The sequence below is a fragment of the Haliotis rubra genome, unplaced genomic scaffold (genome assembly GCF_003918875.1).
Source record: "Haliotis rubra isolate DU_JTF1 unplaced genomic scaffold, ASM391887v1 Scf262, whole genome shotgun sequence".
Taxonomy (NCBI): domain Eukaryota; kingdom Metazoa; phylum Mollusca; class Gastropoda; order Lepetellida; family Haliotidae; genus Haliotis; species Haliotis rubra.
Window position 1 is genome coordinate 669,534 of NW_025766692.1, and position 23,044 is coordinate 692,577.

Sequence of the window (23,044 nt, forward strand, 5' to 3'; positions counted from 1 at the left end):
TTCCCCCCCAGACGTAAACTAAAACACGGGTATTTACCCCAAAACAGTCCCCTGCCGTCAGTTCTGAGACGGTCCTGGTGAACTTCTTGCCGTTGTTGGGGTTGATATCCTCGATGTTGACGATGAGGGCGCCCGTGAGGATGAAGTAGAAGGCGGAGGGAGGATGCCCCTGTTTCAGAACGATGCGTCTGTCTTCGTATCTGGAAACGTTGAAGGTGAGGTGAGGTGAAATTGGGTTTTACGTCGTGCTTGAGAATATTTCGCTCATATGACGACGTGCATGCATGTGTATGTGTATGTGCGGCTGCTTGTACTAGCCCAGACTTAAGCTGGTTTTATAGTGCTAGCCCACTGAGATACCATGCCGCAGTGAAGCATGAATACCCCACTCAGACACAGTATACTGACTCCGAGCCGACCGGTCATCTGTAGACAGGCTTTCGTTCCTCTTTGAAGAATCTCCTGACGGCAACCCTAACCTAAAATGGCACAAACTCTGTTATTCAGCATACACACATTAGGGAAAAATAAATGTAAGGCTTGCCAAGGAACAGTCCAATGCTTCACAAGGAAATGAACAGACTGGTGTTTCAGATGAAGGATACCGCTTTTCACGCAGGGGTACTTCAACAGTGAACTTGACGTTGTGTATTTTCTGTCACAGCTCTGAAAGCAAGCAGAAGACGAGCCATGTTTCTACCATAATAATACATTCTAAAGTGTGCACAAATGAACACAAGGTCTTTGAACATATTATAGACGTGATTGATTTAATAGCAGCCGAATCATGCTATCACATCTAAGTTAATTTCTGTGGGATGCCAAAAGAGCAGAAACTGACAGCAAATGAGCTGATATGGCCGGGGCTTGGTTGTGTCAGGAGTTATGTCACCGTGCAGAGAATGGACACATGTTTGAATTGTCTGCTGTGTTCATGAGGTACAAAGAATTAGCCTTTGAAGTAATTATGCACTTAATATGCGATTTTTGTGACCTAAACAGTTTGCCTGGAATATAATTCTGTCAACAAAAGGAAAAGATTCAGCCTTGCTTTGCATTTTGAGCAAAAATGGTTGTAAAAAGTAGCTCTTCACGCAAATACTAAAAGTCGCTCCATAAGGGAGATATTTGCAAAAATACGAAATTTTTCCTTCAGCATTTCCATGAAATCCAACATTTTGAAATCCTGAGGTACCATTATTAATCAATATATTCTAAACTGAGTTCATTGTATGGATGGAGAATGATAAATAAAACACTTTTTAAAAAATTTGAATTTTGCACTCATTGACCTTTGAACCCAATTTGTGACCTAATTAGGCATTTTTGCACGAAAAACTACCCCAGAAAATGTTGTTTGCTTGCTTTTACTCAAAAATGCCTCATGCATTCACATTTCTGAGAAATTTGACTAGTCTATTCTTGAACAAAGTTTATGACAACGTCCGGTGGACGAACCATGTTGTTGTTACATCATCATCATCATCATCAGCATCATCATCAGCATCATCATCAGTCAATCAATCCAACGTTTCCGACCGTCTGTGGTGTAGTGGTTAGAGCGTCCGCCCGGAGAGCGGAAGGTCGCGGGTTCGATCCCCGACCGCGTCATACCAAAAAGACGTTAAAATATGGTACTTGTTGGTCCCTGCCTGGCGCTCGGCATTAATGGGTACAACAAGGACTGGTCGGCTCGGAGCCCCTGCGTAAAAAGCGGTATCCTTCATCTGAAACACCAGTCTGTTCATTTCCTTGTGAACCATTGGACTGTTCCTTGGCAAGCCTTACATTTATTTTTCCCTAATGCCATTTTAGGTTAGGGTTGCCGTCAGGAGATTCTCCAAGAGGAACGAAAGCCTGTCTACAGATGACCGAACTTTGCAATGTTTCAATTTGTGCCTCAACTGGGTGGCCTCAAGAATGGATTAGATGCCCAGTTTTGTCTGGTTGTAGAGGGTATTTTTAGACTGACTGGTTTCCTGACATATGATACAAAGCTCAAATGATAAACCTTGGCCTGTGAATAGAAACAAACTTACACCAGTGCTACGTATATACCGCCACTGATGACCTCTCCTGGTACACACACTGCACCATTTGAAAAAAGAGTACAAGCAGTGCATCAACTAACAAAATCCTCCGGCACAAAGATTCCTAAAACCAAATGTGTGATTGCAAAGTCTTTTAGTACAGCCTCGATCCTTCAGTCATAGCACATGGCTTGTATGCATTTATGTTCCACTTTCGCCTTCATCTTCATACTATGTACATTATAATAATAATATAAATACTAGGGCATTTCTAACGTGCATATATCCATACTGAAATATGCTCAGAGTTCAGCAAAGTTGGAAAGACATCAGGAAAAAGGGTGAGTTTCAGTTTTGATCGGAAGCTAGAGAAGTCACTGGTGTTCCGGAGAGAGGGAAGATCATTCCAGGCTGTTGAAGCTGCGTAGGCGAATGATCTGCTGCAGTAGCGAACACTGTTTGCTACAGGAACAAGCAGAAGGTTTTTGTCCTGAGAACGAAGGGATCTAGCTGGTTTGTATGGCATAAGAAGATTGGAGAGATAAGCAGGAGCACATCCAGACAGGCAGCGGTAGGTGAGGCAGAGGAGTTTAAAGCGGATTCGGTTCTCGATTGGAAGCCAATGAAGAGATTGAAGAATGGGAGAGTTGTGGTCAAACTTCTTCGATCTAGTCACGACACATGCCGCAGCATTTTGGATTCGTTGAAGTCTCTGGATTTGTGATTTGTTTGCAACGGCTAGGAGAGAGTTACAACAGTCCAGGCAGGTCATTACATGGCATAAGGTGAGAGTTTTTGCCGAATCTATTGTCAGGTATTGCCTAATGGAACTGATATTGCGTAGAGCTGCAAAACAGATCCTAGAGAGATGTGGTATGTGATCATCCAAAGAGAGGTCGGAGTCAAGGATGACACCAAGATCTCTTACTTTCTGTGAGAATGGAATACTTTCTCCATCAAAATCAAGAGCATTAAATGAGCACTGTGAGCAACGTTTTGCAGGACCCAGTAGAATGCACTCTGTCTTTGAGCTGTTCAATTTCAGCATGTAGTCAAACATCCAGCTCTTGGTTTCCTCACAGCACTGTTGTAGGTCGTTCAAGGCGGTAGTTGCTTGATCCATAGTGGGTAAGAAGACTTTGTACATTCTAGGAATCATCAGCAAAGTGATGGCGATCAACATAGTGGGCTTCCATGATTTTCCCAAGATCTTTGATGTAAAGACTGAACAAGACCGGACCTAAGATCGGTCCTTGTGGGACACCACAAAATAGATGAGCTGGATTAGAGTAATGATCCTCATCAGTACATGCTGGTGACAGGACGACAGATCAGACTTGAACCAGCATAGAGCTGTGCCATCAATGCCATTATCAGATAGGGTTCCCACCTGTTCCTGTGATTTCCTGAACTGTTCGGTGGGTAATTATGTTGCTAAAATCACTAATCAAACTCACTGCATGAATGAAAGCAGTTCCATTTGACATGCATGTGAAGCAGTATAAAAGCATTCGTGTGGCATACATGTAAAAATGCCTATCTGAGCTGATATGGCCGGGGCTTGGATTTGTGTCAGGAGTTATGTCACCGTGCAGAGAATGGACACATATTTGAATTGTCTGCTGTGTTCATGAGGTACAAAGAATTAGCCTTTGAAGTAATTATGCGCTTAATATGCGATTTTTGTGACCTAAACAGTTTGCCTGGAATATAATTCTGTCAACAAAAGGAAAAGATTCAGCCTTGCTTTGCATTTTGAGCAAAATGGTTGTAAAAGTAGCTCTTCACGCAAAACTAAAAGTCGCTCTCCATAAGGGAGATATTTGCAAAATACGAAATTTTTCCTTCAGCATTTCCATGAAATCCAACATTTTGAAATCCTGTGGTACCATTATTAATCAATATATTCTAAACTGAGTTCATTGTATGGATGGAGAATGATAAATAAAACACTTTTTAAAAATTTGAATTTTGCACTCATTGACCTTTGAACCCAATTTGTGACCTAATTAGGCATTTTTGCAAACAACAGATTCGAAAACTACCCCAGAAAATGTTGTTTGCTTGCTTTTACTCAAAAATGCCTCATGCATTCACATTTCTGAGAAATTTGACTAGTCTATTCTTGAACAAAGTTTATGACAACGTCCGGTGGACGAACCATGTTGTTGTTACATCATCATCATCATCATCAGCATCATCATCAGCATCATCATCAGTCAATCAATCCAACGTTTCCGACCGTCTGTGGTGTAGTGTGGTTAGAGCGTCCGCCCGAGAGCGGAAGGTCGCGAAGGTTCGATCCCCGACCGCGTCATACCAAAAGACGTTAAAATATGGTACTTGTTGGTCCCTGCCTGGCGCTCGGCATTAATGGGTACAACAAGGACTGGTCGGCTCGGAGCCCCTGCGTAAAAAGCGGTATCCTTCATCTGAAACACCAGTCTGTTCATTTCCTTGTGAACCATTGGACTGTTCCTTGGCAAGCCTTACATTTATTTTTCCCTAATGCCATTTTAGGTTAGGGTTGCCGTCAGGAGATTCTCCAAGAGGAACGAAAGCCTGTCTACAGATGACCGAACTTTGCAATGTTTCAATTTGTGCCTCAACTGGGTGGCCTCAAGAATGGATTAGATGCCCAGTTTTGTCTGGTTGTAGAGGGTATTTTTAGACTGACTGGTTTCCTGACATATGATACAAAGCTCAAATGATAAACCTTGGCCTGTGAATAGAAACAAACTTACACCAGTGCTACGTATATACCGCCACTGATGACCTCTCCTGGTACACACACACTGCACCATTTGAATAAAAAAGTACAAGCAGTGCATCAACTAACAAAATCCTCCGGCACAAAGATTCCTAAAACCAAATGTGTGATTGCAAAGTCTTTTAGTACAGCCTCGATCCTTCAGTCATAGCACATGGCTTGTATGCATTTATGTTCCACTTTCGCCTTCATCTTCATACTATGTACATTATAATAATAATATAAATACTAGGGCATTTCTAACGTGCATATATCCATACTGAAATATGCTCAGAGTTCAGCAAAGTTGGAAAGACATCAGGAAAAGGTGAGTTTCAGTTTTGATCGGAAGCTAGAGAAGTCACTGGTGTTCCGGAGAGAGAGGGGAAGATCATTCCAGGCTGTTGAAGCTGCGTAGGCGAATGATCTGCTGCAGTAGCGAACACTGTTTGCTACAGGAACAAGCAGAAGGTTTTTGTCCTGAGAACGAAGGGATCTAGCTGGTTTGTATGGCATAAGAAGATTGGAGAGATAAGCAGGAGCACATCCAGACAGGCAGCGGTAGGTGAGGCAGAGGAGTTTAAAGCGGATTCGGTTCTCGATTGGAAGCCAATGAAGAGATTGAAGAATGGGAGAGTTGTGGTCAAACTTCTTCGATCTAGTCACGACACATGCCGCAGCATTTTGGATTCGTTGAAGTCTCTGGATTTGTGATTTGTTTGCAACGGCTAGGAGAGAGTTACAACAGTCCAGGCAGGTCATTACATGGCATAAGGTGAGAGTTTTTGCCGAATCTATTGTCAGGTATTGCCTAATGGAACTGATATTGCGTAGAGCTGCAAAACAGATCCTAGAGAGATGTGGTATGTGATCATCCAAAGAGAGGTCGGAGTCAAGGATGACACCAAGATCTCTTACTTTCTGTGAGAATGGAATACTTTCTCCATCAAAATCAAGAGCATTAAATGAGCACTGTGAGCAACGTTTTGCAGGACCCAGTAGAATGCACTCTGTCTTTGAGCTGTTCAATTTCAGCATGTAGTCAAACATCCAGCTCTTGGTTTCCTCACAGCACTGTTGTAGGTCGTTCAAGGCGGTAGTTGCTTGATCCATAGTGGGTAAGAAGACTTTGTACATTCTAGGAATCATCAGCAAAGTGATGGCGATCAACATAGTGGGCTTCCATGATTTTCCCAAGATCTTTGATGTAAAGACTGAACAAGACCGGACCTAAGATCGGTCCTTGTGGGACACCACAAAATAGTGAGCTGGATTAGAGTAATGATCCTCTATCAGTACATGCTGGTGACGGGACGACAGATCAGACTTGAACCAGCATAGAGCTGTGCCATCAATGCCATTATCAGATAGGGTTCCCACCTGTTCCTGTGATTTCCTGAACTGTTCGGTGGGTAATTATGTTGCTAAAATCACTAATCAAACTCACTGCATGAATGAAAGCAGTTCCATTTGACATGCATGTGAAGCAGTATAAAAGCATTCGTGTGGCATACATGTAAAAATGCCTATCGCATCCTGTCACACTCATTAACCTTTGAAGTAATTATGCGCTTAATATGCGATTTTTGTGACCTAAACAGTTTGCCTGGAATATAATTCTGTCAACAAAAGGAAAAGATTCAGCCTTGCTTTGCATTTTGAGCAAAAATGGTTGTAAAAAATAGCTCTTCACGCAAAAAATAAAAGTCGCTCCATAAGGGAGATATTTGCAAAAATACGAAATTTTTCCTTCAGCATTTCCATGAAATCCAACATTTTGAAATCCTGTGGTACCATTATTAATCAATATGTTCTAAACTAAATGGAGAATGATAAATAAAACACTTTTTAAAAAAAATTGAATTTTGCACTCATTGACCTTTGAACCCAATTTGTGACCTAATTAAGCATTTTTGAGCTTAGCAAACAACAGATTCGTATTCAGCACGAAAAACTACCCCAGAAAATGTTGTTTGCTTGCTTTTACTCAAAAATGCCTCATGCATCCTTAAAATCCACATTTTTAGAAATTTGACTAGTCTAGAATGTAAAAGCAAAATTTATCAACCACTTAAGGTTCTTAACACACCAGACCCGTGAAGATCCGGGTTAGTTCAGCAAATCATGCTTATCATAAGAGGCGACTAACGGGATCGGGTGGTCAAGCTCCCTGACTTGGTTGACACATGTCATCATATCCCAATTGCGTAGATCGATGCTCATGATGTTGATCACTGGATTGTCTGGCCCAGACAAGATTATTAACAGATCGCCTCTGTATAGCTGGAATGTTGCTGAGTGCGGCGTTAAACAACAAACAAAACAAACAAAATCTAAACCGTTCAATAAACTTAAAGAAGCGGAGGTAAAATATCTCTTTGATGGCGTATATTTACTTGAAAACGTTATTCTTAAATATTCAGGAATATTCTGGAAACGGGCTGCTGTTTGTCTTTTCTAAGATATGAATGTCATGTAAAAACTATCGGCTGACGTCACTATCTGTTTCTCAGTGGAGTTTTCGAGAATGGGGGATGGCTCCGAAAAATACCCTCGCACTAGTTCATGTTTCGAAACATTTCACTGAATATAGTGATCTACTGTACACGACCAACACAGTTTGAAGAAACATATGAATGACTTGACAATTCGTCTGTTAATATATATTGACTAATTATGTCTCATGACATAGCAAAGAATTTAAGATTTAATCAAACCGGAATGAAAGATGACAAGCATTCTCATACATTCGCACGGCGCAATCTCCCGTAGGAGACAAGGGGAACTCCCGATCGCTAAAAATAGAATGACGTAGAATGAAATAGCAAATATTTCAACCAATCAGAACTGCAATAACATGTGGAGGCGGTGTGTACAAACGTGAATGCTGTCGCCATTTTTATATCGATTCGGTTTGAATAAAACGCATTTACAGTCACCAGTTCTATATACAATAATGATCAACCGGTAGATACATTTTAGGGTACATTTGCAATGCAAAAACATGACTAAAAGACTCTAAAAGACAAATTTTACTCCACATTTCGGTAAATGTCGAATTATTGATCGTACGAGTTACTTCCCTTCCTACTAGTTCCGGGGCAGTTATGAAATGTCATGATTGGTCAAACATCATTAAAAAAGCTGTAAATCGCAATCAGTCGTGGAATCCCTGAGTTATGGACTTTTCACAGATATATGAACTATATCCATATACATTAATGTTTTTACATGCTATTACTTACTTCTGGTATAACATATGTTTGCACATATGTATTTGGACGTCCGAGGGATAATCACGAATGGAGGCATGCCCCCGGATATACGCCAGAATCTGAAGAATGAAAAAATCGATCTATTGCTGATACGAATATCTCAAAATATATAAAATGAATTTTTATCCTGGTAAACGTGCATCCTGGTAAACAGCGTAAATAATATATACTACAGCACCAAAATAAACATCTAATTTAAAATTTGGAGCATTTTATTGTAACTGAGCAAGTTATCAACATTGAGGTGTGTGATATTTTGTTACACTGACTGTATTTTGTGAATGCTCATATGGACAAATATTTGTTTATATCAGATTTTAGTCTGAATAGTGATGGGTATAAATTTACTCGTTGATAATCATTAATTACTTACCTCAATGTGGTACTCGCTCAATGAAAATTCAAAACGGCAAATATACATTTTGAGAAAACGAACTAATTACTGTCAAAAAACAACACGAAATAAATGTTTATTAAAATATCTCAGTGGAATAAGGATGAAACACAATGATATAATGCACAAATTAAATCATATATGGGATGTATGCCTGAAGGCATGGACGATAGTGTCAGTTATCGTATATAGTATTTATACACTGAAGCAATCCTATAACCTGACCTCAAGTTTCGTCTACCTTGACGACATTGGGGACAGGGGTGGTGACGTCGCTAAAGCGTTAGCTCGTCACTTCAATGACCTGGGTTCGATTCCCTCCATTGAAACCCATTGATAGAAATTTGCTAAAAGTGGCTTAAAACCAAGTTCACCCACTCTTTCGCCATTAAGCAAGCCATGTGGATCTGTGATACACATTTTTAAACTCTTACCATTTTGATATCCTTGGCAGTTCTATCCGACGGGGGTATTTGTAAGAGGTGTTCTAATCTCTCTCCCTTCCGGGGCTGAAATAGAACCAATAAAAGCGTGCAAAAACAGTTAATGTCACGTATAAAGTATTCGTGAGTTATTGATTAGAATAAATACCACGAAACCCAATATGCAAAGAAAAACAACATGGAAAAATCACCATATGGCGTATACTTAGACTTAGTACATGAGATTATTCTTGTGTTGTGTTTAACCCGTAATGTATACACTAAGTTCTGATGTCACCATTGTTACCTGTTTGGCTACCAATATGTCATCACTGTTAAATGTCTGTTACCGTCATGTCTTCACTGCTAAATGTCTGTTACCATCATGTCATCACTGTTACATGCATGTTACCCGTAATGTCATCACTGTTAAATGTCTGTTACCGTCATGTCATCACTGTTAAATGTCTGTTACCGTCATGTCTTCACTGTTAAATGTCTGTTACCGTCATGTCATCACTGTTAAATGTCTGTTACCGTCATGTCATCACTGTTAAATGTCTGTTACCGTCATGTCATCACTGTTACATGCATGTTAACCGTAATGTCATCACTGTTACATGTCTATTACCCGTAATGTCATCACTGTTAAATGTATATTACCCGTAATGTCATCACTGTTACATATCTGTTACCGTCATGTCATCACTGTTAAATGTCTGTCACCGTCATGTCATCACTGTTACATGCATGTTATCGTCATGTCATCACTGTTAAATGTCTGTTACCGTCATGTCATCACTGTTAAATGTCTGTTACCGTCATGTCATCACTGCTACATGCATGTTACCGTCATGTTATCACTGTTACATGCATATTACCCGTAATGTCATCACTGTTACATGTCTGTTACCGTCATGTCATCACTGCTACATGCATGTTACCGTCATGTTATCACTGTTACATGTATATTACCCGTAATGTCATCACTGTTACATGTCTGTTACCGTCATGTCATCACTGTTACATGTCTTTTACTGTCATGTCATCACTGTTACATGCATGTTACCCGTAATGTCATCACTGTTAAAAGTCTGTTACCGTCATGTCACCACTGTTACATGTCTGTTACCGTCATGTCATCACTGTTACATTCATGTTACCGTCATGTCATCACTGTTACATGCATGTTACCCGTAATGTCATCGCTGTTAAATGTCTGTTACCGTCATGTCATCACTGTTAAATGTCTGTTACCCGTAATGTCATCACTGTTACATGTCTGTTACCGTCATGTCATTACTGTTACATGCATGTCACCCGTAATGTCATCACTGTTACATTATGTTATCCACAATGTCATCGCTGTTACATGTCTATTACCCGTAATGTCATCAATGATACGTGTATGTTACAGTGATCAACATCATGAGCATCACAGTTACATGCCTGTTTCAGCTAAAGTCATAACTGATACAATGTATATTACCCGTAATGTAAGGCCTGTTGCACGTCCCACCCTTAATGCAATCCCCTACACGACATCACTGTTATCTGATTCTGACAGATGCAGAGTATCATGTTACCTGTTACCGTGAGTTACCGAAGTTTGATTCACCCTCTCGTTACCTGCATATGTTGCACCTGTGTGTTACTTGTGTACCCTTTGATTCGCTACCCTTTGTTACTGCATATGCTACTCATATATCTGCAAATTGTCCTTATGTTATCCGTGTTGCCAATGTATGTTTTCTGTGTTACCCTTCGTTACCTGCATATGTTAGCTGTGTATTTTACCAATGAGTTGTATGTTACCATACGTCATCTGCACACCTGACTCAAGCGTTTCCTGTGTGTTACACGTGCATGTTACCCTCTGTTACATGTATATGTTACCAATCAGTTACCCAAGCATATGTTCTCCCTTGTTGATTGCACACTCCTGCGTTACCCGTCTCTTACATGGGACATGAAGAGTCATCTTACCGGTGCAACCATGGTGAAGTTCAGTGGGTTGAACGCCAACTTCTTGTTGAGGTCATCCTGCACGTGCAAGTACATCTCCACCGACGACCAAGTGCGAGTGTCATTCTCCTTCACGTGTCTGGACACCCAAACAGAATCATTTCGTAACATCAAGATATGACTATAAAATTACTACGTACAATAGGAGGCTCGTCTTATGTATTTTTGCACTTCTCCGGAAGTCCATATTTCCGGAAGTTCTCCCGGAAGAAAAGTAGTAGAGCCCCTTTACAGACAATAGATGCTGACCTGCTCCCGCGTCTTGACCTGTGACCGAGACCGAGACAAAGACCGAGACGGTCTGGATTACGGCACTCATTTGCTGATGGAATAATCTAGGTTCTGCAGGCGAATGAATAGTCTAGGAATGTTTTTCTTTCTTTCATTTCTTGGCGTATGTTTTCTTTTTGAGTGTTTTCGGCCTGACAAAAATCCAGAAGTGCATTTTCCGAACCTATTTCTTACATGTAGGTATTACCATACAGAACCTAGTTAGTTTCAAGCCATCTTTTCGTCACTTCCGGTCTGTTGCGCACCAGCAAGTAGTCACTACAGGTGTACCAATGCATGACTGAGTGACAAAGTCAAGTGGAGACAATTACATAACGAGACCAGTTCGGCTGTACAGTGTTTTCAAGGACTCTTAAATGGTGAAGAAGAGTAGTTACCTTTTGAGAGTGCTACATATGCTTGATATGATCTTGACGGCCCGACCTATACGCTGGAATCGAGCCAGGCACTGTAAATGTATGATGTGAGAACTTTCCCTTCAGAACATCTTCACACATTTCAAGGACAACAGCAGCGCTTACACATTAAATAGTACGTTACGATCAGTGCATATACGTAAAGTTCTAGACTAACAACTAGTCTCTGAAATGAACATATTTTACTGAAAAAATTTCATAGTAAAAAAATATAAAATATAACGAAAAGGAGCCCTGAGACCTTCTTCATTTTCTGAAGCTGAGGAAATCTAGACTTGCCACATTTTCTAGACTTGTGTGGGCTTTCTTGGATATATTTGCTTCAGGGTCTGTACGACAGACTAGTAAAGTTCGATAAGTGTATTTTCTTTTCTCTCGGGTAACGTATTGTTGTTGATGATGTTGTTGTAGCAAAGTCACACTACTGGACTACGGTGGCAGGCAGTCAGTGAGGTGATTGATCATCATCGGATTCTGACACAACCAAGGGATGCAACTCTGTCACATGTGCTAAGTTCTAAAACCATTTGCTTATTCGGACCGAACAGAGGCCACGCTGTACATAGTCCTTGGCCAAAATCCTTCCATTCAGAGGCGGCACGGATGGTACCGCCGTTTAAGGCGCCGCGATTGGCTGTGGTGCGTAGCGCCCCTTGTCAGAAACCTGTGTTCCAAACTCACAAGGATTCGACCTCAGAATGTTTCTTGGTTTACCAGCAACATTTCGATATTCGTTAGTTGTACCAAAGTTGTAAACAGATGTTTTTTGTCACCTGTACAACTATCCATGAAGATCAAGGTTAGAATTGATCTTCAGGAACCCATGCTTGTCGTAAGAGACGACTAACTGGATCGGGTGGACAGGCTCGCTGACTTGGTTGACACATGTCATTGTATCCCAATTGCGTAGAACGATGCTCATGATGTTGATCACTGGATTGTCTGGTCCAGACTCGGTTATTTACAGACCGCCGACATATAGCTGGAATATTGCTGAGTGCGACGTTAAACACCAAACCAAACCAAGCCTACATAACTAATTTCGTCGAGCATTATTATGACGCATTTTGTTACCAATTTCATCATAAATAATAGACTAACATCTAGTCTCTACAATAAAAAACTGTATAAATTATAAAGTATCTATATCAAAAGCAGTTTCCTGAAAAAAAACTGTAAAATTATCTTAATAAAATATAATGAAAAGGAGAAGAGAAGCTCTCTCTATCATTTCAGAATCCGCAATTTATGTGAACTTGCATGGGCTGTATTGAATATGTTTGTTTCAGGGTCACTTTGATAGACAGTAGGTAAAGCCTCTATTTTAACACACAAGTTGGGTAATAGTCTGTCATAAACTGAAACAAATACACGTATATACAAGAAAGCCCATGCAAGTGTAGCATAGATTACTACCGTTTCTAAATGAAGATGGTCTTTGGGCTCGGGGCGGTGGGGTAGCCTAGTGGTTAAAGCGTTCGCTCGTCACGCCGAAGACCCGGGTTCGATTCCCCACATGGGTACAATGAGTGAAACCCATTTCTGGTTTACCCTGCGGTGATATTGCTGGAATATTGCTGAAAGCGGCGTAAAACTAAACTCACTCACTCACTCTCTGTGCTCATTATATTTCATGATTTTAATTTAGAAATTTAAGGATTTTCATTCCAGAGACTAGATTTTAGTCTAGCGTGGTTATATTGCACAGTGATAGAGACAATGTGAAATTGATACTCACCGTTTCTTCAGTAATGTAACTCTTCGGCGGAAGGATTTGTAGTGACCCTTTCCGGCTATCCCTCCGCCGTCGAATTGACGTAATTCCAAAACGAGGCGACACTTTCACACGGCGTTCCTTCTGAAAGACTCGGGGATAATTATCTGCACTTGTGTCGGTACTCGTCGTGGATAAATCTGTTCCAACAAACTCCCGCTGGATAATCCTAACATAACTATCCTCCGTTCTCGCCAAAGAGGCGCCTACTCGAACGCTGAAGTCAATTTTACGCTTGGTTGGATCTTCATGGTTCACGGGGTCACGCAAAAGGGGGATCCTGAACGTTGCATCGATAGCATGTAACGTGTCTTCTGATTGGTCAGAATCAGCTTCCTTCATAAGAACCGTTCTATCATTGGTCTGTTCTTTATGACTGGTTTCTTCTTTACTAAACCTATTCACAGTTGGTAATAAAGAGCTTAGTTCGGTAACTGCTGATCCTTCCATGTTTTATATATTGAGATCCGCTCGTTTCTCAACCCTCACTGGTCAGTTGATTTTACAACACGTGGCTTGGCCATCAAGAAATTCTCCCTGAAACATCACGAATAAGTGTGTAAGGTTTTAAGCCAAGCAAGCAATGATTCAGCGACAGCATGGCTGGGGACACGAGAAATGGTCTTCACATATTTTACCCATGTGTAGGATCGAAACGTTTGACGTAATTAACGGATGCTTTAACCAGTAGGCCAACCCACAAAGAGTTGATGAAGTTGAATATGCTACTGCCATCTTTACCATCTCTGTAGCCATGGTTATTAATGTTTATACTAGGAAAGTAACATGGTATTCTTGGTCTATGGGTCAAACTCTGTACGTATAGAGAAGACGCACGTTGCGCGTATCAGAAAAGGTCAATGCATTGCACATGATTTACCAGCACCTAACCCCAAACCCCTAACTCCATATCTCCATGCCCCCAAATAGGCCAGGAGGCCATTGAAAAGCCAAATTACGAGTGACATAACCACTGACAGTTAATTTGACACCCTGTAATCCAAAACCCTCCTGCGGGTGGATTGTTTTGGGAACGTCTTCATAATGTTGATATTTAGCTAGGAAGGTGACCGTAACTCCCATACCTTAACATAGCCTTAGCCTTAGCGCTAAGGTTGTTTTGTACAACGGCACCCTGTTTAACTATACTCCCCATCAAAAGTTTAGTCTCACTAGTGTAAATGTAGCCACTTACTTAAGTCAACTCTTCTAAACTAGATTTTGCAAACTTTTCCATACTGTTTAAAGGTACTGTTTACACATGAACTGATGTATTGTAAAACAAATTCGTAACGTTGAAAAGATTATTGTCATGGGTTAAAAAATGATGAAACTGAGTGAAAATTGGCGAATTTTTAACAAAATTTTACACCACACCACAGCTGTTCACATGCACGATATTTGCACATGCTTTTTAGCAATTTATTGCATGATCCTCGTGCAATTCATCTGCATAAAGTTTGCAGTTGGTTCCCCAAAGTTAGTGGAGAAATTCATCTTCGATGTAACCACACATATGTGCATAACATACAGCGAATGCTTTAAGTGAGTCTAAACTTTTGATGGGTAGTATATGTTGGCTAAATCTGGATATGTGATTCAAGATGCCATACGGAACAATAATGTCCATATTATATGTGTATTATGGTATTCGGTTTCGTAGGAAAAACATACACTTGGTTGAATTTACTAGAGTTAATATCAAAACGTTGGTAAATATACTAGAAACGATCACGCCAGAGATAAACCAGTCTCGGTTATCTGGCGAAACATATTCTGTTCCGCGTAAAACGCACAAAAGTGGTGACACCAGGTGCTGGCGAAAACGGCTTGCCATACTAGAAATCGTTTTCAATATCTCTATTCAAGATATCTCCAATTCAATTCAAGATATCTCCAATTCAATTCAAGATATCTTTAAAACAATGTAATATATCAGCAATTTATCAAAACATTATCTCTGTTTGAGATATCTTTAATTCATTGCAAGATATCTATATGTCAATTCAAGATATCAGCATTTTTCAGGATATCATTAATATGCTTCATCATATCCTTAATCCATTACGATATCTATAATTTTCTCTTTTCGAGATATCTTCAATTCAATTCAAGCTATCTCTAGTTTCATTCAAGATATCTTTAAAGCAATTTAGGATATCAGTATTTCTTAAATGTGAAAACGGTTTACCATATAAGCGTGTCCTACTCCACACACACACACACACACACACAATTTGTTTCCTAGAGCCCCACAGCACCGCTTTTGTCATACGACAATCCTCAATGGGAGAACTAAAGGTCAAAGTCCAAACCATCCTGGTGTAGACGCATATTTCAGACCAAGAATTAGCATTTGTTTCTCGCCATCGCACAGGTCTAAGTAGACTAACGCTTAGTCTCTGAATATATGTATTTTTATAGTAACAAATAAACCCATTTAAATTAGTGAGCCCCAGTGAGATGGGATATTAACTGAACTGAGTGAGTTTAGTTTTACGCCGCACTCAGCAATTTTCCAGCTATATGGCGGCGGTCTGTAAATAATCGAGTCTGGACCAGACATTCCAGTGATCCACAGCATGAGCATCGATCTAAGCAATTGAGATACGATGACATGTGACAACCAAGTCAGCGAGCCTGACCACCCGGTCCCGTTAGTCGCCTTTTATGACAAGCATGGGTTGCTGAAGATTTAAGATTCTAACCCGGATCTTCACGGGTTCCTGAACCTGAGGAAATCTAGACTTGCGTCATTTTGGGCTATAGCATTGCAGGGAGAGCTAGGCAGTGGGGGAAATAACGTGGTTCATTGACTGTGAGACGGACTAAGGTCTAAGTACGGGAGTTTCGATCGCCCTATCGCTAAGATCGCTTTGTGAAACAGCGTACTACCGAAGGGTCAGACATAATAATTACTTCCTTGTGTAAATCAGAAACTGTTCATATCTCATTTCAGGGACCGGTTATTTTGAGGACCAACCAGTTACTGGAAGTATGAAATGTATAAGTACGAATGTGGTTTCCGAGGACCGGTAACGTTTTTGCCTAAAACCGCACTGCAGATCTAATCAGTCAAATATATACTGAACAGCAAAAGAAACGCAAGTCTCGAAAAAATGAAACCTCATAAAAGTAAGCGTTCATGTTGATGGAACGTTCGTGGTAAAGTGACGAAAGGCCAGACTTGCGTTTCTTTTGCTGTTCAGTATATATTTGGATAGAGTAATTTTGGCGTAGCTAAAATTGTTGTGTGGTAAAAGTTATATTTACACATGTGAGAATGTCAAAGTTAAACAAAAAGTTCAAAGTGTTTCGAAAACAATATTCAGGTGTTTTAAGGACCACATGACAATAAAAGAATTGAATTTTAACACACGCGAAACATGAATCTATTCTAATGGATTAAAGCTGATTTGAACAGGTTCTCCAGTTATATCACGGTATATTAAAGGTTCTTTACCAGTAAGTGAAAAACATATAAGCATGGATTTGGTCCAGACAAACCAAGTAACATAATGATGGCGGACCAGGATTCGACCCCACGGTCCAGCTTTCCTATGGGGGAAGTGTGGTAGCCTAATGGTTAGAGCGTTCGCTCGTCACGCTGAAAATCCGGGTTCGATTTCTCACATGGGTACAATGTGTGAACCCATTTCTGGTGTCCCCCGCCTTGATACTGCTTGAATATTGTTAAAAGCGGCGTAAAACCCACCTCACTCGCTCACTAGCTCTCGTAATCGAACGAACTCGACACAACGAATTTTGTCAACTGAGGCGATTGGGTCAGTCACAGCCCCTCCGGCAAAAATGTTTTTTCTGTTAATTAAAATTAGTTGTACTTTAATATAAATCAGTTAAAATTAGTTTAAACAATTAGTTAATAAACATTAAACTCATGCATAGAGTGTTTACCTGTGTAACAGAAGCCTGAAGGTTATAAGTCTCCTTACATGTCCTGTCCTCCAACAATGTACGTTCTCATTTGCAGACCTGCCTAGCGGTTCTCGGCAAGTTACTGATAGCGAGCACATAGCTTTCTTCAACACCTCTTGACATTCAATGTTGTGTTGATAACAAACAATGTGTTGTAACAAATTGCCTTCATGCCGAGGCTGCTCAATGCGGTGTAAAGGTTTTCAATGAAGTCATTAAATGCACATTGATTTTCTCTGAACAGCATTTATTTATTTATTTATTTATTTATTTATTTATTTATTTATTTATTTATTTATTTATTTATTTATTTATTTATTTATTTATTTATTTATTTTTTATTTTTATTTATTCATTTTTATCTATTTATTCATTTTTTTTTTTTATTTATTTATTTATTTATTTTTTATTTTATTTATTTATTTATTTATTTATTTATTTATTTATTTATTTATTTATTTATTTATTTATTTATTTATTTATTTATTTATTTATTTATTTATTTATTTATTTATTTATTTTTATTTATTTATTTATTTATTTATTTATTTTTATTTTGGTGGGGAGGAGGAGAGGCCGGGGTGTCTGTTTCTTTTGTTTCTCAGCTTTCGCATGGTTTTGTTTTGGGCTTTTTTTTGTGTGTGGTTTTGTTTTATTTGTTTAGTATAAATTTTTGTTTGGGATTGGGGAAGGGGAGCGGGGGAACGTCGTTTGTGTTGCCTTCCTTATGCATATTTGTTTTAGCTCTTACAAGGCTTAGACCATAAAAAATATCATATTGACAGTACTGATGGGGTGGCGAAAATCAGGTTTTTCTATACGTCAAAAAAAGATACTGTCTATCCCAGGGAAGCATATTTTTTCTGCTTCTTTGTTTAACGCAAAACTCATTATATTTCAACTGTATCGAGAGTCTCTACATATTCGACTCAGGTCCAGACAATTCAGTGACTGGTATCAGCAGATCGATCTACGCCATGTATGCATCACCACCCAGTGCCGTTAGTCACCTCTTACCACATGCACGGTTTGCTGAAAACAGTCTCGAAACAGTAAAGTGGAATGAAAGCATAAACCATGGCTATGACTGGTGACCTGTGAAGACGCATATGAATACAGGTGAATGAACGCATGATTGTAGTTGAATGAACTATAGGTCGAAGTTGAGTGAATGTATAGACGCTCCTGAGTGGGTGTAAGCATGTTGTGAATGAACGCAAGCATGTTGTCAATGAACGCAAGCATGTTGTGAATGAACGCAAGCATGTTGTCAATGAACACAAGCATGTTGTGAATGCAAGCATGTTGTCAACATGTTGTCAATGAACGCAAGCATGTTGTCAATGAACACAAGCATGTTGTCAATGAACGCAAGCATGTTGTCAATGAACGCAAGCATGTTGTCAATGAACGCAAGCATGTTGTCAATGAACGCAAGCATGTTGTCAATGAACGCAAGCATGTTGTCAATGAACGCAAGCATGTTGTCAATGAACGCAAGCATGTTGTCAATGAACGCATGTTGTCAATGAACGCAAGCATGTTGTCAATGAACGCAAGCATGTTGTGAATGAACGCAAGCATGTTGTCAATGAACGCAAGCATGTTGTCAATGAACGCAAGCATGTTGTCAATGAACGCAAGCATGTTGTCAATGAACGCAAGCATGTTGTCAATGAACGCAAGCATGTTGTCAATGAACGCAAGCATGTTGTCAATGAACGCAAGCATGTTGTGAATGAACGCGTGGATGTAGTGAATGAACGCATGGATATAGTGAATGAACGCGTGGATGTAGTGAATGAACGCATGGATATAGTGAATGAACGCATGGATGTTGTGAATGAACGCATGAATTTAGTGAATGAATGTAGTGAGTGAAAGCATGGATGTAATTAAGTGAAGGTTTGACTTTGCAATAAACGTTAAATAAAGAATTCTTAGATCCTCGAATGAATGCTGTTGAATGACCACGTGGATCCTCCAATGGAAATGGTTGAATGAGCGCTTGCATCCCTAATGGATGTTGTTGAATAATCTCTTGGACCCTCGAATGGATGCATGGACGTAGTTGAATGTAACACTGGACCCATGTGAATATATATGGACATAATTAATAAATACGTAGCGCTAAGATCTTTAAGTCGTAAGTCTATGTTAAAGTATGGGAGTTACGATCACCTTAACGCTAAGATCTTTAAGTCGTAAGTCTATGTTAAAGTATGGGAGTTACGATCACCTTAACGCTAAGATCTTTAAGTCGTAAGTCTATGTTAAAGTATGGGAGTTACGATCACCTTAATGCTAAGATCGTCTTGTGAAACAGAACCAGTCGTAAGTCTATGTTAAAGTATGGGAATTATGATCACCTTAACGCTAAGATCGTTTTGTGAAACAGAACCAGTCGTAACAGAACCAGTCTATGGTAAGGTATGGGAATTACGAACCAGTCGTAAGTCTATGTTAAAGGTATGGGAATTACGATCACCTTAACGCTAAGATCGTTTTGTGAAACAGGACCAGTCGTAAGTCTATGTTAAAGTATGGGAATTACTATGTTAAAATATGGGAATCGATCACCTTAATGCTAAGATCGTTTTGTGAAACAGGACCAGTCGTAAGTCTATGTTAAAGTATGGGAATTACGATCACCTTAACGCTAAGATCGTTTTGTGAAACAGGACCAGTCGTAAGTCTATGTTAAAGTATGGGAATTACGATCACCTTAACGCTAAGATCGTTTTGTGAAACAGGACCAGTCGTAAGTCTATGGTAAGGTATGGGAATTACTTATCACCTTAATGCTAAGATCGCTTTGTGAAACAGGACCAGTCGTAAGTCTATGTTAAAGTATGGGAATTACGATCACCTTAACGCTAAGATCGTTTTGTGAAACAGGACCAGTCGTAAGTCTATGTTAAAGTATGGGAATTACGATCACCTTAACGCTAAGATCGTTTTGTGAAACAGGACCAGTCGTAAGTCTATGGTAAGGTATGGGAATTACGATCACCTTAATGCTAAGATCGCTTTGTGAAACAGGACCAGTCGTAAGTCTATGTTAAAGTATGGGAATTACGATCACCTTAACGCTAAGATCGCTTTGTGAAACAGGACCAGTCGTAAGTCTATGTTAAAGTATGGGAATTACGATCTCCTTAACGCTAAGATCGTCTTGTGAAACAGAACCAGTCGTAAGTCTATGTTAAAGTATGGGAATTACGATCACCTTAACGCTAAGATCGCTTTGTGAAACAGGACCAGTCGTAAGTCTATGTTAAAGTATGGGAATTACGATCACCTTAACGCTAAGATCGCTTTGTGAAACAGGACCAGTCGTAAGTCTATGTTAAAGTATGGGAGTTACGATCACCTTAACGCTAAGATCGCTTTGTACACGGCACCCGGGCCGTGTTATATAACAGGAACAAACTGCGGCCACCATGTCAACGGTGATCTGTTAAATATGGAATTAGTGCCACCCAAAAGAAATATTGCAAGTGTAAATGTTTCAAAGAAATTTTTTCCAACAGAAAACTGGGGATAATTCTCCTCGATGAAATTGTATGATAGGACACTTTCATTTAGGCACATATATTCTTTAGTCAAAGCAAAGCGGAGCCTCGGCGAGGTAACTTTGAAAAACGGTGGGATTCAAAATCCAGGTGTTTATATCAACCTCCAGATAAACCATATATTTGACGTACCCGTTTTGTTCCCACACAGTTTTTGTTCGGTAAAAGCGACCAGTGTTTGTACACAGTGACACGAGTAGATTACTTTTTAGCCTCCATTGAAACGACAACACGTCTCTTTCAGTGCTCAATTAATCACCCAGACACTTTTCAGTTATCGCATGGTCAGTATATAACATCGCGATTATGTTTTCGCCAATCGGAAACATTCTAAATTTCGAATCAGAGGCCACTGTTGGCCCTGGGACGGAGCGCGTGGCCACTATTTCACGGTCTGGTGACCCGAGGTCAAATTTCTCTTTGTGTTTTATATGAACTTGTCCGCGTGTCGTCTTTGTTTGGTGTAGTTGATCGTCATCGTTATAGAGTAATGTTGGTGGGACTGAGTGTGTGATACGGAGGACTAGAATGGCGGGGTGGCGAGCGGCAAGGAGATGTACTGTTACACTCACGCTTAGTCTTAAAAATATATATTTTTAGAGTTACATTTAAGTGTCATTTTAGAGTAATATTTAACTCTCATTAAACTGCAAAAGAAGCCCCAGTGATATGGGAGAGTCGTGAACCTGAGCAAAATCGAGACTTGTTCTTTTAGGGATTTTGCATCACATACAGGCTTGGGTGGGAGGGAAAATACCGTGATTCTGGGACTGGGAGACAGGCGGCTGAAGTGGGTGGGAAAGCGCGGGAGTGTGTGTATTGGTCTGTCGGCAGATCGGTGGGAAGGTGTATGCATGGGGACTACATAAGTGATAGTCGGGGATATATATGTGACGTTTTCAGGGATACATAGGTGATGTAGTCGAGGATATATATGTGACGTTGTCAGGGATATATAGGTGATATAGTCGAGGGCTATATATGTGACGTTGTCAGGGATATATAGGTGATATAGTCGAGGATATATATGTGACGTTGTCAGGGATATATAGGTGACGTTGTCAGGGAGTGGTAGACGAGGATGTATATGTGACGTTGTCAGGGATATATGGCGAGTGGTAGACGAGGATGTATGTGTGACGCTGTCAGGGATGCATCTAAGGTGATGTAGTGAAGGTTATATATGTGACGTCAGGGATATATAGGTGATATTTGGGGATGATAAAGAGGACATATAGAGGAAGGTGATGAGGATTTTGAGGGGAAGGCGTGGAGGACAGAGCTAAGATGTGGTGAAAGGTACTTGAGATATCACGAAGGTGTGGATGATATATATCGGGCGTAATAAAAGATATATAGGGGAAACTGTAGAGCATATCTCAAATTAACCATTAATTTATGTAAGAATAAGGGACCGGTGGTGATTATTGTGATTTCGCTTCTTTGGGACATTGACCTCTGGCGCGTTTACCCAAGGTAGAGTTGCCTCCCTTATGTTACTCTGCCAAATTGGTCTGCATAGGCGGACCCGGAGGGGGTGGGGGATGCAGGGGTGCAGCCCCATCCTGAAAGTTTATTAAATGACCATTGAACACTCATGAAAATGAAGTGCACACACCCCTTTTCAAGATTGCCCCCGCGCGCACGCGCACGCACGCACGCACGCACGCACGCACACACACACATTCTCAAAAAGCTGTATCCGCCCCTGGTCTGAATCCTACTTAACTGACCATGATGATACATAGTCAACATTAGCTGCTTCTTTGGTAAGACGATTGGAGAAACTACAAGATGTATGTTGTCTCTTCCGAACACCATAGTCTGAACAATACATTTTCCTATAAAAAAACCTGTTTTTACACTTGTCACGGTGACGGCCATATCATTTCCTATGACTAACGACGTTTTCGTAATAGCAATACGTAAATCTAAAGGTTATGCCCTACTATAAAACCTGATTGTGCCTTATGTCATGCTTGTTTTGACTAACGACGTGTAATAGCAAAGCACTATTTAGCTAAAGGAAGATGTTTCTACTAGGATTATCGGTTTCGGCGACTAACGGGATCGGGTGGTCAGGTTCGTTGACATTTTTGACACATGTCATCGTATTCCAATACCGTAGATCTATACTCATTCTGTTGATCACTGGAT

General features: G+C 40.2%; 1 protein-coding gene across 1 annotated transcript in view; it reads right to left on the reverse strand.

The window, feature by feature from the left end:
- LOC124280236 overlaps positions 1-17,372 on the reverse strand; it is a 32,380-nt gene extending 15,008 nt beyond the window's left edge. The window contains exons 1-7 of the mRNA XM_046716141.1: positions 17,292-17,372; positions 13,341-13,913; positions 11,564-11,634; positions 10,857-10,974; positions 8,883-8,957; positions 8,025-8,113; positions 38-200 (exon numbers count right to left, since the gene is read on the reverse strand). Coding sequence (XP_046572097.1) covers positions 38-200; positions 8,025-8,113; positions 8,883-8,957; positions 10,857-10,974; positions 11,564-11,634; positions 13,341-13,826 — 1,002 coding nt within the window. The 5' untranslated portion in view covers positions 13,827-13,913; positions 17,292-17,372. The remainder of the gene's footprint in view (positions 1-37; positions 201-8,024; positions 8,114-8,882; positions 8,958-10,856; positions 10,975-11,563; positions 11,635-13,340; positions 13,914-17,291) is intronic.
- Positions 17,373-23,044: the final 5,672 nt, after the last annotated feature.